Source organism: Coenobita brevimanus, chromosome 22 (assembly GCF_032717465.1).
Source record: "Coenobita brevimanus isolate Jiangsu-jjx chromosome 22, ASM3271746v2, whole genome shotgun sequence".
Classification (NCBI taxonomy): Eukaryota; Metazoa; Arthropoda; class Malacostraca; order Decapoda; family Coenobitidae; genus Coenobita; species Coenobita brevimanus.
In genome coordinates, this window is record NC_136975.1 from 38,201,832 (window position 1) to 38,217,283 (window position 15,452).

The window sequence follows — 15,452 nt, forward strand, 5'->3', positions numbered from 1 at the left end:
TGCATGGTATCCCTTTGTTGAACCCCTTCAGTCCAGTGACATTTAATTCTTGCTAATTTCAGACATTTTATTTCAGCTTGGGGAGGGAAGTTAGGGTGTGAGCAGTTGATGGTACCTGTTTTGAACCTTGTAACTGCAATTTGTTTCTCCTAAGTTAATAAAGCAATCTACAGGTAGAGGTAACATGAAAAAAAACAAATAGATGAAGTGGGTTAAGAAGTTATGTGATCAGGTAATATATACTGTAGATTATTAACAGATCACAAAAGTATTTCCCCCTCTCTAGGAATGGTGAAGATTTAAACCTGAGTGATGATGAAATATGGGAAGCGAAAAACATCTATGACTCAGCATTTCACCCTGACACGGGAGAGAAGATGATGCTGATTGGCCGCATGTCAGCCCAAGTGCCCATGAACATGACCATCACAGGCTGCATGCTTACATTTTACAAGTGAGTACCATCTCAGTCACCATGTGAATGAGATTTCTGCTTCATTAAAGTACAGTATCATTCATTCATTTGTCATCAAATCCAGTGTAGCCCCATGAGGAGCCTAGGAGCCCAGGGCTAGGCAAGTTGGTCCCGACGTTTAAGATGAGAGTGACCCGCCTCGCTCATCCGTAAGTGGCATTATTTGAGCAATAAAGCCCAACCATCCCTGGGATATAAACCTGCAATGGCTCAATCCGATCGTAGTGCCTTAATTGCCCACTAAACCACCGGGTGCCATAACTCTTCCTTCTGCCTATGGGTGACTCTACACTGAGTGACAAGCCAAATGGTTTCCTGTACACCAGGAAACCATTTACTATGCTGGGTGGTAACCATATAACCAAATTTTGGCGACTGGTGGTTTCATGGGTAATAATGGTGCTCCAGTCGGATTGAGCCGGTGAAGGTTTATATCCAAGGTGTGGTTGGGGTTTATTGCTCACGTAATGCCACCCAGGGATGAGTGAGGCTGGTCACTCTCATCTTAAATGCCAGGACCAACTTGCCTAGCCCCGGGCTCCTATGCTCCTCATGGGGCAACGTAGGATTAGATGATGGATGGATGGATGGATGGTTACCACCCAGCATAATAAATGGTTTCCTGGTGTACATGAAACCATTTGGCTTGTCTCTTGGTATAGAGTCACCCATAGACAGAAGGAAGAGGAAAGAATGACGGAAAGAAAGATGGGGAAGGATGAAAAGAAGGAAGGAAGAGAGGAAAGGGGAACCCAAGGGCAACACTACATCAAGTGAATGGATGGTGAGTGCTCCCACCAACCATGATATAGTCTAAATGCATAAATAAATAGTTTAAGTATAGTTTGTCGTAATAAACAAGGCATTGTACAGTACAGTACTACTCACTCAGTATTATTGTATTGTCAGCATCCTAAGTCGAGTAGGTCTGTTACATCCACTTGGAAACCATACCAGTGGTTTATATATACTGTATATTTTTTTCTTTACATGAAATGTATGAGTTCATTCGTGGGGACAGATAAGAAAGAATACTGTGCACAAAAGGTGAGACTTGACAGCTGTAAACCTCACCCCCTCTTTGTATTGGTACAGGGATATAGGAAGTGTACCACCCAGCATGTGTGCTCCATGGAGCCTCGTACCTCATACAGATACAGCACAAAAGTGAAGGAGATTGTGCCTGGAGCTTACATGTCTCTGAATTGACTCGCTTAAGGAACTGAAGTCATGCTCTGGATTTCTGAACCTCATTTTATAAAGGAAAAATTTGTTAAGCTGATGATAATGGTATACAAAATAGCTGCCTCTTCTCCAGCTGAATGAATATACCAGTATTGTACTCTACATGTATGTAAAGATGCGATACTATATCTTCGTATTCCATCTGGCGAGTCTTCATGTGTAACTTAAGCTGCAGTCTTTCCTCTTAAATTAAAATAAAATTTGTGCACATCTCCTCTGCTGAAATGTGCAAAGTATTGAAGTCGGTTAAGCAGACAATTAAATATTATCTGCTGTGCCAACTCGATAATGGTGCAGTTCACACCAATTAATCATGAGCAAATAAGTAATTTGCTCATGATGGGGACAATTTATTTAGTGTTTGGGGTATTTACTGCATAGATCATTGACCTGTCAGGTTTGGAATAATATCCTAACCAGTTATTCATGTATGAATGAAGTTGGGAGATCTAAAGCAAGACTGATTCGGGAAAGCCCTTAATGGAAGCTTGATGCAGACTATAAAATTACTGGAAGGCTTTAATGTTGTCCAGAGTGGGTTTTCAAGTTGTTTTATCCTGGAGCTTCCAAAATTATGGCACACAAACATAAATGGCCACAAATCCAAGTTGGAACCCCTTGTAGTATCCTTCCCATTTGAGGTGTGTGTAATGTTTAATGCAAATTCAGTTGTACTGTCAGGTATCAGATATTGCACTAGATACCAAATGAACCTGCTGAGCATGTCAGGGATTTAGTACATTCCCACATGTATGCATACTTTTAATCTTTTCAGTTCAGTGATTTATTACTTAATGCTTGCTATCTTCAGACAGTTTGTTACAGCTTGGAAGAATATTTTCAAAACAGAAGTGTTAGATATAGCCTTTATTCACCCCTTCACTACTAGGGGGCTCTCTTAAACATCATCTGCTAGTTACAAGAATAAACTGAAAAAGGTAGGACCTATTTGAAGGAGTTAATATTCCAAGTTGCTGTAGCCTAGCCTTGACTCCTCGGGATTAGTTGTTTTGGGTGTGGTACATATAAAATAACCCGTTCACTACAATGATCGTTTTTTTAATTGCTCATTTCTTCCACCTCCAGATGATTTGGATCAGCTTTGTGAGACTTCATGTTGTAAAAAGGGAAATGAAGGCAATATATATCTAACCCCTCTTCAAAAAGGATCTTCTTAAATAAATAACACCATCTGAGGAGATTAAAAAAAAAAAAAAACAACAACAACAAAAAAGATGTGGAATCTGTGAGGCTTACAATTGTACATTTATAAAGTCTAGCACATTATTATTTTTTTTGTAACTCTAAGAATTTAATTGTTTTTGCTTTCAACCAGGACCACACCAGCAGTAGTGTTCTGGCAGTGGATCAATCAGTCCTTCAATGCCATCGTTAACTATACAAACCGTTCGGGTGACTCTCCCATCAGTGTACAGTAAGGACAGTGTTTGTGCCATTGCAGGATACAAAAATGTCAGGTGTCCAGCATTTGAACATGTGTAGCCTTCCAGAACACCCCCTAAAAAAAGCTTGTTAGACCAGGTAGTCATGGTAAATTCCCCAAATGTAGAATGCCTGTACAGTAAAAGCTTGATATAATGGAATAATTCAGCCAATCCCTATTTCATTTTATCAAATATTCTGCTTTTTCAAGCTTCCGTTCCAAAACCATAGATGGAACAGAATTTTCCGGAAATTTGCAATTTTTCCAATATTTCTTCCCTAACTCGTGACCTGAAGCCTATACACAGTTGCTACTAAATAGCTTCTTTTGCTACACACAGACATACTGTCTATGCTAGTCATAGTGATACACACAGAGCAGTCAGAACCCACAATAATAATAATAATAAATAAAACAGTAAAAAACTCACCTCCAGATGAGGGAGATATGACGTGCATTGCGATTTTTCCACAGCCATGGACAAACCAGCTTGTTTTCGTTATGGAAACCCAATGCTTCGCAACAGAACGGAAAATTCCGGTATGTGGCGAGTATCTTACGGAAAAAAAATTGTTCCGTTTTCTCAAGCTTCCGTTTTATCCCGCGTTTGTTATATCAAGCTTTTGCTGTACTGTATTTAATTCTTTATCAGTTTCATGAAATGCATTAGTGTATACTAGTCTGAAACACAGATGTGTAAGAGTGAATCATGGGATAAAGTTGACGGTTTTTGACATTGAGAAATATTTTGATTTCAACTACTGTAATCAGATGCACTTCAGATGATGGATAGCATAGTATAAGCCTATTCCTTTCAAATTGGGGAGCATGGAGTATTATATCATGTATCATAGTTTGATCTGGAATGTAGTTTCTCCCGTAGATTCATATAACCATCAACAGTTGTGTCTTTTACATGTGTGCATTAAAACCTGAATTTATGTATGATTGCAGACAGTTGGGAACATCATATGTTCTGGCCACTGGTGGAGCTCTCATCACTGCCCTTGGCCTCAACAGTCTAGTCAAGGTTAGACGTGGCTCGTTTCATAATCTATATACAGTGAGCCCCTAAGTTTCGTGTCCAGTTGATACCATGAGGTTGGCACAAAACCTGAATTTCTGGAACTGAAAAGTATTAATTCAGTGGTAAAAAATCTAATTGGTTCTAGAGCCCCTCCCAAAGTCACTCTTTTTCTCACTTTTGAGATAAAATTCTCATAAAATAGGATACAGTGAGTCCTTGATAAACGAAAACCCGAAGTACGAATTTTCGATGTTACAAAAGTGATGATTATAGGACAAATTCCACAATACAAAAGTCTATCTATCTATCTATTGCCAGACGCCTCAATCCCGTTTGGGGTGGCCACAAACAAATCGCCACCAAGTCGCCCTGTCCCCCACCATTTCACTGCCCAGCTTCCAACACACCCCCCCCTCTCTCATATACCTCTCCACCCCATCCCTCCATCTCATCCTCGGCCTCCCCCTCCCTCTTCCCCCCTCCACCTCACTCACATACACTCTCTTCGTCAGTCTTTCACCCTCCATCCTCTCCACATGGCCAAACCACCTCAGTGTGTTCCTCATAATGCTTCCTATCACATCCACATCACAATGCTCCTTTATATTCTCATTCGTCAGCCTGTCTCTCCATGTGACTCCACAGGCTCCTCTTAAATAACTCATTTCCACTGCTCTCACTCTTGACTTGTGTCCTTCCAACAACGTCCAAGCTTCACTTCCGTACGTTAGAGTTGGTATCACAATACTGTCATGTAGTAACTTTTTCACTTCCATGCTCACTTCCCTGTTTCTTATCACAGCTTTCAAAGAACCAGCAACCTTTCTTCCCTGCTGTACCCTTTCAAGCACTTCACCCTCCAAACATCCATCCTTACTCATCACACTACCCAAGTACTTAAACGTACTCACATTTTCCAATTCCTCACCATCCAACCTCGCTGTACATTCACTGACTTCACCTGTCTCAAAGACCATCACTTTCCTCTTCCCTACATTCACCTTTAGATTCCATTTCTTACACACTCTCCAAAACTCATCCACCAAGCCTTGCAGCTCCCCTTCGTCTTCACTCAACAACACAGTATCATCTGCAAACAACAGTACAGGGAGTTTCCAAACACTATCCTCTCTCACCAGGGAGATGCCAGATTATAATTCAAAGTCGACTACAGTGAGGCAGAAGCAAGTTAATTATTGATTACAAGTGCAAATTATTAATAATATCCAAAGCCTACACTGTTGAATAAACATAGACCTTGATAGTTCCCCATGAAATTAGTTATTATAGTATTAATCAATTAATATTAAGTTTATTTATTGAATGACGGGGAATCATCTTGGGTGCGAGTTGTCCTGACTGGGAATCGTCCATGTTTTGATGGCAAATTGACTTCATGGCGAATTGTCCTGGTACCGAGTCCATGTCCCTTCTCGCAGCTTTACTGTACATGAGGATATTTTCGCAGCTTTACAGCTTTTTGTACTGTTTAGATATGCCTCCCAAGCACCCTGCATCATCTCCAGCATCAGGGGAGCCCGCTGCAAAGAAGCAGCAGCACCATACTCACACTCTGAAGAGGAAATTATAAGATGCCACGAGGAGGGGCAGGGAGTCACGGAGATTGGGCATACTTTAGGTCTTGCAGCTTCCACCATTGGGACTGGGACCAAAAAAAGATGTACAAGAAAATGGCCACCTCGTTCTCTGCATCTACAGTATTACTTACTTCTACGGGTATTACTTACTTAAAATAGGAGGGGTAAAGTTTGGGTGGTGGGTCCGAGGGGGTCCTGGGATGCATCCCCCCATTTTTATGTATATTTCAATGGGGAAAATCTTTCCGATATACGAAATTTCGGATTACGAAAGTTTTTTTGGGGCCCTATCCCTTTCGTATATTGAAGACTCACTGTACTAGAATAACTGACAAGCATATGAATATAATGAAAATTTTAAGAAACATTACATAAATGGATCACCAGCCTGAAAAATCTTCGTCTTATCCTCCACCAAATACGTTTTCTTCTTCATGGCGATTCAATACTCACGATGTTCTTTTCTCTTGTTGCCTCCATCCTTTAAACTTCCCAGTATTTTACCATCACCACTCTTACCTGGTCCTCCAGTGGATGAAGAGAACAATAACTGAACGAAGATAAAGGTAAAAAAAAAAAAAGTGACCTCGGCAGCGATTACTACCAGAGCAACACACACACAGTCTTACAGATGGCGGGAGAACTGTGAAAACAACATGGCGGACAACAGCTGACAATTGCCTTGCCCACTGGCGTCCCATATATTGACGCGAAAGGTGAATTCTTGATCGTGGGACATAAGTTCTTGGAAATTTTGAGCTTTTCTGTGATAGGTAAATTCACGAACCCAAATCACGCGAAACATAAGAGCTCACTGTACATTCAGAGGATTTTCCATTGTCTATCTCTCCTTCTTTGTCTGTCTCTTTATAGCCAGGTGCCTTAATTCCAGAGGGAGTGGCCACAAACAAACTGCCCCCATGTTGTCCTGTCTTCTGCCATCAGGTTGCCCTCTTTCCATCTCACATTACTCAGTCATATACATCACCATCTCTCTTCACTTCATCCATGATCTCCCTCTTCTCCCCTGTCCCTTCACCTCACTTACATACATTCACCTAGTTAGTTTCTTCTTTTTGATCCACCTGGCCAGATATTACTGGAATTGTTAAGTGGAGTGGTATCAGAAAGGATACCCTTAATAGTAATGATGGCAAGAGTTACTTTCCCTCCAGTACTGTATGTCAGAAACGAGCATTGTAGATAATGCTGTACAAAATTTTTTTCTCATAGGTAGGTGTATTGAATTTGATCTTATAGGTCTTATGATTATAATGTAATCAACTTTTCCCAGTTAATTTGTAAGATTTAGAGATAATGTTAGAGGAATATGTTCCTTCATAGGAGCCATTGCTGGGTTTGTAAACAATCCAGTAGCAGCAGTATGAGTGTTACAATACAATAGATATTTGTTGTGAAGTAACATGCTATCTTATTCAGGATTTGGTAATGTTAATTTATTCAGAGTTTGGTATTGGTAATGTTACCTTATTCAGAGTTTGGTAATGATAATATGTATTATGTGAGGCATTGGATTTCAGAGTGACATATGCACCAAATCAGTTTTGAGAAATGTGCTTTTAAAGACTGTGATTGATGTATTTAGAGAAAGCATACGTCAGGGTGAATAGACAAGGATTGTGGAAAGTCTATCTATCTATCTATTGCCAGATGCCTCAATCCCGTTTGGGGTGGCCACAAACAAATCGCCTCCAAGTCGCCCTGTCCCCCGCCATTTCACTGCCCTGCTCCCAACTCACACCCCCTTCTCTCATATACCTCTCCACCCCATCCCTCCATCTCATCCTCGGCCTCCCCCTCCCTCTTCCCCCCTCAACCTCACTCACATACACTCTCTTCGTCAGTCTTTCACCCTCCATCCTCTCCACATGGCCAAACCACCTCAGTGTGTTCCTCATAACGCTTCCTATCACATCCACATCCACACCACAACGCTCCTTTATATCCTCATTTGTCAGCCTGTCTCTCCATGTGACTCCACAGGCTCCTCTTAAATAACTCATTTCCACTGCTCTCACTCTTGACTTGTGTGGAAAGTACTAAGAATATATAGAGTAAATGAGAAGTTGTTGAATGCTGTGAAGAGTATGTATGAGGTTGCTAAGGCTGCAGTGCGTGTGGATAGTGAATCGAGTGAATTTTTCTGTTTGAAGGTTGGATTGAATCAGGGATGTGTCATGTCTCCATGGTTGTTCAATCTGTTTATGGATGGGATTATAAAAGAGGTACATGATAGGGCACTGGATGTTGGTGCATCCTAATGAGAGACGGCAGTATGTGGAAACTCCCTGTACTGTTGCTTGCAGATGATACTGTGTTGTTAAGGGAATCAAAAGGGAGCTGCAAGGCTTAGTGAATTAGTTTGGGAGAGTGTGTAAGAAATGGAATCTAAAGGTGAATGTAGGGAAGAGTAAAGTTATGGCCTTCGAGAGAATTTAAGTCACTGAATGTACAGTGAGGTTGGATGAGGAGGAAATGGAAAATGTGAGTGCATTTAAATACTTGGGTAGTGTGCTTAGTAAGGATGGAAGTTTAGAGGGTGCAGTACTTGAAAGGGTCCAGCAAAGAAGAAAGGTTGCTGGCTCTTTGAAAGCAGTGATAAGAAACAGTGAAGTGGGCATGGAAGTGAAAAAGTTACTGCATGACAGTATTGTGATACCAACTCTAATGTATGGAAATGAAGCTTGGACGTTGTTGGAGGGACACAAGTCAAGAGTGAGAGCAGTGGAAATGAGTTATTTGATAGGAGCATGCCGAGTCACATGGAGAGACAGACTGACAAAAGAGGAAGTGAAGGAGCGTTTTGGTGTGGATGTGGATATGGATATGATAGGAAGCGTTAGGAGAAACACACTGAGGACGTTTGGCCACGTGGAGAGGATGGAGAACAAGAGACTGACAAGGAAAGTGTATGTGAGTGAGGTGAAGGGGGAGAGAGAGAGAGGGGGAGGCCAAGGATGAGATGGAGGGATGAAATGGAGAGGTATATGAGACAGGAGGGGGTGTGAGCTGGAAGCAAGGCAGTGAAATGGCATGGGACAGGACGATGTGGAGGCGATTTGTTTGTGGTTACCCCTTACGGGATTAAGGCGTCTGGCAGTAGATAGATTGATGTATGTAGCAGACAAATAGAGATATAATAATGAAAATTATACAAAACGTTCTTCTAGCCATGCACTTTTGACCCACACAAGTTTCATGAGAATCGAGCAGACATCCTCCTCTCCTGATGGCCCTTGCCAGTTTGCCCCTCAGCATAAACCGGTAGTTGTTACCTGATTGTCACCAAATTTTATAAGCCTGTTAACCCCTACACCGCGGGCATGTTTACCAATGTTTTGCCTGTCCCGCGGGGTTATTCGGGAAAAAATATTTGCCAAAAATCAGTTATTAGTCCTAGAATATTAAAATTACATATGCTTATGGCACGTACCTTCAGCTTTCTCCTGGAATGTTTGTTGAGCCTTCTTCGGTTACTGTAGGACTTGTGGAGACCTCTGAAGTTGGGTAATGAAGTCTCCACTTTACACTTCCCGACAACCCGTAATATGATTACCACAGCCAGATATTAACACTATAAACACTACTCTATGATTTTCAAGTAGTTTGGGATCCATACTCCAAAAAAAACCCACTGTGAAAGCAATGGAAATTACGAGCGCGTCTGACTGTCGCACTTGCGCTAGTTCGCTCTTGGTACTCTGTCATTTATTATTCATAAAACCCCTCACGCTTTATATTTCTATTACTATATCACACTTATATATATCTGGAGTCTTTCTCCATAAGTTTCCTTCAGTAGTATTAGTTTATTGTCACTGAAGTCATTCAATTTTTCATTCAGTAAAATACGTAGAGAGCCACGGATTCACTTTCACTGTTATAACATAAAGTATTTGTACTCATATTCTTATATTACTGATTACTTACATTACTATTTACATTTTCTATTGTATTTTCAATATTTACCCTTCTGTTTTACTTACACTATGTTATTCATTGTCACTTTCAGTAAGATAAAACTATAATACACTGTTCAATCATATGTACTGAACATCCATTGCTTTCACTTGCTATTTCCACATTATTTCCACATTATTCTCCTTTCCCACTTGCACTGTTAGAACTGCTTCTGGCTGTGGTAATCAAAGAAGCAGGTAACACAGAGGGGAACCTGGCACTCAGCGCACTGTCAAGAGGTGCGTTTTTGCTCAGGTATGCGGCGGGTGGTATGTGCACACACCTGACACCTGCGGATCGCAGCCTTCCTTTTCCCTGTGGCAGGCATTAGCTCCAGTCTGTGCCGATCCATATACGCCCTCTGCTCAAGTCGGTCGGGAAGTGTTACTGGATGGCGCCTTGGAGTTGCTGCTGTCACCTTACCATATCTTTCCAGCAGCTGCTGGACACAAATCCTGGCGAACAACCTCAGGGAGAAGGACTTGGGTGGCTTGACCTTCATCTTGTACAGGATGAAGGCGTTCAGCATCGCCATATCTATGAGATGCAGAAAAACTTTCCTGTACCACCTAGTATCGATCTCACCAATCATCATGTCGAACTTGTCCACCAGCCGCATGTTGATATTGTAGTCCAACACAGCATCAGGTTTCATCACAGGTTCGCCTGTCCTACGGTCGACCTTCCCACTGTCTGTCATCTCCCCCTTATGTACGGTGGTGAGCATGTGCACGACCCTCTTGTCATGCCACCGTATTGCCAGCATCTTCTCGTACTTGCATAGGTGCATGTCTCCTCGCTGCGAGGTTCCTGCCTCTGTGAATTTAGGGAAGTGGGCACAATTACTTTTGACAGTGCCGCAGGAGCCAATGCCATGCTCAGAAAGGTATTTGGCAAGTTTCGGTGCTGTATAGTAGTCGTCTGTATACAGCACATGATTCCCACCAAAATATTTTCAAGGAGCACTTTCACTACACAGCCTGAGAAGCCAAGGGGGTGTGTTTTATCCAGATCAACAGTGCTGGCTGAATAAATGACGAAGTCAAGGATGTACCCCGTCTTACAGTCGCACAGTACAAAGAACTTAATTCCAAAGCGATGGCGTTTGCTTGGAATGTACTGAACAAACCGAAGACGTCCTCTGAACAAAACCAAGGATTCGTCAATGACAACCTTCTGAAAGGGGTGGAAGAATGACATAAACTTATCCTTCTCCCGGATCTTCCAGAGTGGGTCGGTTTGGGAAGGTACATTGTTGTCGGCAAAGTGCAGGTTTCCCATGATGTTCCGGAAGCGATCTCTGGCCATGTACTTATTGAAGGTGGGTGAGGGTAGTAAGGGGTCCATGGACCAGTATTCTTCCAACTCATGCTTCTTGGAGTGTGGCATGAGAAGCATGAGGCCAAAGAACACATACAGCTCCTGCACTCCCAGCATGGACCACTGTTGCATCTTGGCTGCACCTGTACCACTTGCATCACGTTGTGATTCATACCTGTTGGTCTCATCACATATGTGCTGCATGACTTCGTCATCTAGGAAGGTCAAAAGGTAGTCCACACACTCAGCATTAACATCAATAGTGAAGGCAGGCTGAACTCCTGAGGAGCTCTCATCAAACACTAAATGTTCAGGCACAAAATCGGACCCTTCCGTCCATGCGAAGGCGTCCAGGATTCCCTGTTGTGGCGGTGTAGGGTGGGTGGTGGTGGTGGTTGGCTGTGAGAAAGATTTACCCCGTTCAAGGTCACTCGCACTGACCCTGGGTTGCCGTACAGCACTAGCAGCCCTTACTCTACTACTAACTCTACTTTTACCAGTCCGGGATTTACCTCTTCCTCTACGGCCTGCCTTCACTGTTGATGCTGGTGGTGACTCCGACGACGAAGACTCCAGAGATAACTCAGCAGACGAAGAGGAAGAAATGAGTGAAGTGGGGCTTGGGGAACGGGAAGGTGAATCAACTCGGGACTCATGGCGGGCTGGGTCACGCGGGGGCATTGTTCTGGGGCTAACACGCCGCCTTTTCACTCCCTTCCCAAATTCCTTCCCTTGCTGCACTAACTGCTCCTTTCCCTTGGAGCTAGGGATAACTTCCGACACTGAAGCACTCGTACTAGCACTTTCTGGCACAATTACCTCACCCGGCTCATCACACAATTCACCCGAATCGTCAAAATCACTATCCATCATCACCATGGACAATTCTGCTAGTTCACGTGCCACTGCAGAGTCACTAAGTCCTTTCCTGCTTCCCTTACAACTTTTTATGGGGGTAGTGGTCACGGGGCCCTTTGCAATGGGTGCAGAAGCGGCAGAAATGGCAAGGCGCGAGTGCGACATGGTTTGACCACAACGGAGGACAAGGAACTAAATGCCGCGGCATATCTGAGAAGGCAAGGGTTGACAATGACACTGAGGCTGACTGCTGCTAACTTACATGCTAATTTTTTATTGGTAGAAAATCTCGGCAATACATAAAGAAATAGGTAGTTCCAGGTGAATGTAAATGTCACTTAGGCTTCTCCCTTCCTTTCTGATATATATTTTTATTACAGACATCGATTACAAGGCATAATTCAAAGGGGAAATTACCGTGGTAATGTAGCAAATGAATGCACATGAGGTGTTGTCAGGTGATAATTAGCTAATTCCTGGTGTATAACACTATCACTTACCTTTGGTATATATTATTTTGTATAAGTATAGGGCATAGGGCTTATTTCAATGGATGAAATCTGTGGAAAAATCTGGGAGAAATTTGCTTAGCGCAGCCGGCATGGGAGGTGAGAGGACAGGGTAATGGAGGGCAGGTAGGGAGGGGAGTCAGGAAGGGGGGAAAATCGCTAAAATGTCAACAATGGATGGGAGTACAGATGAGATTTGGAGTGCTGACTAGTGTTGGACATTGGCAGTACTGATAGATGATACAAGCCACCACTTGAGAGCCCAGGATAATTCAAAATAACACAGAATCACAAAAGTGACGCCCCGCAGTATGATCCATTGTGGTCGAGCGTCACGAAAGTGACGCCCTGCGGTTAAGGGGTTAAGAGGCAATAACTAGTATCTGTGTCAAATTTCACATTAATTTACTAGTATATAAGGGTGTCATCTCATCACAAAGTTAGGGGTATGACAGATCAGTGGGAAAAGTTAGTGTGCTTATGCTGTGATGGTCAACCCACCACCATTGACCTTGCAGCACTAACATACACAAGACACTTAAGTAGGTATGCATTTTGGGCATCAGAATCTCCAAGTATGTCATAATCCATTCACAGCATCAAGGCCAACTTTATCAAAGTGAACACACTTGCAGTGAGAGCCCACATGTCTTGCTGGCAGAGCATGGTCTTGCTGACCCACGTACTGCACAGCATGGTTTCATTTACACTTTCATTTCATTCCCTGCTATGCTCCCACATAAAAGACTGCTCCTCTGATGTACTTTGTTTATCATCATCACACATACACTGTACTCTGTTTTAATCTATGATGTCATCATCATCTGGACCTCCTTTCACACCGAAGGGCAGGGTGAGGAGTAGCAATGTCCAAACAGCCCAAGTTTGCCCAGTCCAATGGGCCGCTCTTCCATTCACTTATCACTCAAGCCTCCGGAATCCTAGCTCTATCTTATACGTCGAAAACATTCGCCACATTCTGCAGCTTCACATAAATTTATCCAATGGAGTCAGTATGGACATTGTCACTTTAAAAAAGGGTGCCAGATCCCTGATCCTGCACTTCTTCTCACAACATTCATCCAGCCAGCTTAATTTCTTGTCATTCTCCTAGCCTTACTGACTTCCATACCTCTCTTCCTCACACACTCATCCACCATATCCCTCCACTTTCTCCTTGGCCTACCTCACCTCCTCCCTCCTTCAAAGTCACTCAGATATACCATTTTCACCACTCTTTTATTATCCATTCTCTCCACATGACCATACCATCTCAGTACACTCTCATCTATTCTGGTGTCCACAGACTTCCTCATCCCGCATCTTTCATGAATCACATTATTTTGTATCCTGTCCACTCTTCGTACTCCACATACATTCTTCAGCAGTCCCATCTCCACTGTTCTCACTCTTGACTTTTTATTTTCATGCCACACCAGTCTCATATCCATATGTTAAAGTTGGCACTAGCACTCCTTCATGTAAGCCTCGCATAGCTACAACACTCAAGCCTCTGTTTCTTTTCAAGGCCAGCTACTTTCCTTCCTTGTGTCACGTTACTTTCCACTTCTTTTGCACATTTTCCTCTCTTTTCTATCACTGTACCCAGGTATTTGAACTCTCTCACCAAATTCTAGCCCCTCTTCATTCACCGTAACATCACACTGGAAGTCACCTTCTCTTTCAGTAACCATCACTTTACTCTTTTCTGCATTTACTTTCAAGGCATGATGCTCACAGACATCAGCAAAACTGTGGACTACTCTACCAAGTTCTTGTCTGGTATTTGGAAGTAGTACTGCATCATCAGCACACAACAAATTTGAGATATTTCATCCATCACCATTCATTACCAATGCCATCCCTTTCTCCATTACTTGTGTTTTGACTTCTCTCATCACCCCATTGATAGATATACTGAACAACCATGGGGACATGACACAACCTCATCGCATGCCCACACTGACTGTGAACCATTCACTTTGCTGCCCATTTACACTTACACATGCTTCACTACCACCGTAAAAACTCTTGATGGCACCTAGCATCTTGCCATCTACACCATACTGGTGAAAAACCTTCCACAGTCCTTCTCTGTCTACATTGTAGTATGCTTTTTCCAGATACATGAATGCTGTAAATTCCTTATGGTCTGTCTCACGAGCCTTCTCCACTCTCTGTTTTACTGCAAATATGTGATCCACACATCCTCTGCCACTTGTAAAGTCACCTTGTTCATCACTTCCTAGGACTTCTAATATCTCTCTTACTTTATAATAATTCTTCCATATACCTTCCTTACCACACTTGACAATGTGTCGGAAACACTGGAGAGAGGTAGAGTGGGGAGGTAGCAGGAGCTGGCTGCATATAGTGTGCTCTCAGTCTCATGGTTAAGTCGGTCCTAAGCATTTTTTATTTCCCATTGGCCTTGTTATGTGATATTTCTTGGAATTCCTTCATTCTTTCCTCATCACTCATTGTTTCCTTCATTCTTTCCTGTTCTCTCATTATTTCCTTCATTCTTTCCTCTTCCTTCTGCCTATGGGTGATTATACACTCCCTCTTCTGTCTTTCTTTCCTTCATTCTTTCCTCTTCCTTCTGTCTACAGGGGACTTTTCACTGGGTGACAAGCCAAATAGTTTCCTGTACACCAGGATACCATTTACTACACTTGGTGGTAACCATATAACCAAATTATGGTGCCTGGTGGTTTAGTGGGCAATTAAGGCACTACAGTCGGATTGAGCCTGTGTTGGCTTATATCCAAGGGGTGGTTGGGGTTTATTGCTCACATAATGCCACTCAGGGGTAAGTGAGGCAGGTCACTCTCATCTTAAATATTAAGTGTCAGGACCAACTTGCCTAGCCCTGGGCTTCTACAGTCCTCATGGGGCAACATAGGATTGGATGATAGATGGATAGATAATTTAGTATTTCAAATAATGATGGGCCATTCCATGTGAGGAACATTATATTAGGAGACAAGTTTTT

General features: G+C 42.7%; 1 protein-coding gene across 1 annotated transcript in view; it reads left to right on the forward strand.

The window, feature by feature from the left end:
- The window catches only part of Sfxn1-3 (Sideroflexin-1-3), a 94,167-nt gene that overhangs the window by 14,568 nt on the left and 64,147 nt on the right, over positions 1–15,452 (forward strand). Inside the window, exons 3-5 of the mRNA XM_080266914.1 lie at positions 287–454; positions 3,057–3,155; positions 4,119–4,194. Coding sequence (XP_080123040.1) covers positions 287–454; positions 3,057–3,155; positions 4,119–4,194 — 343 coding nt within the window. The remainder of the gene's footprint in view (positions 1–286; positions 455–3,056; positions 3,156–4,118; positions 4,195–15,452) is intronic.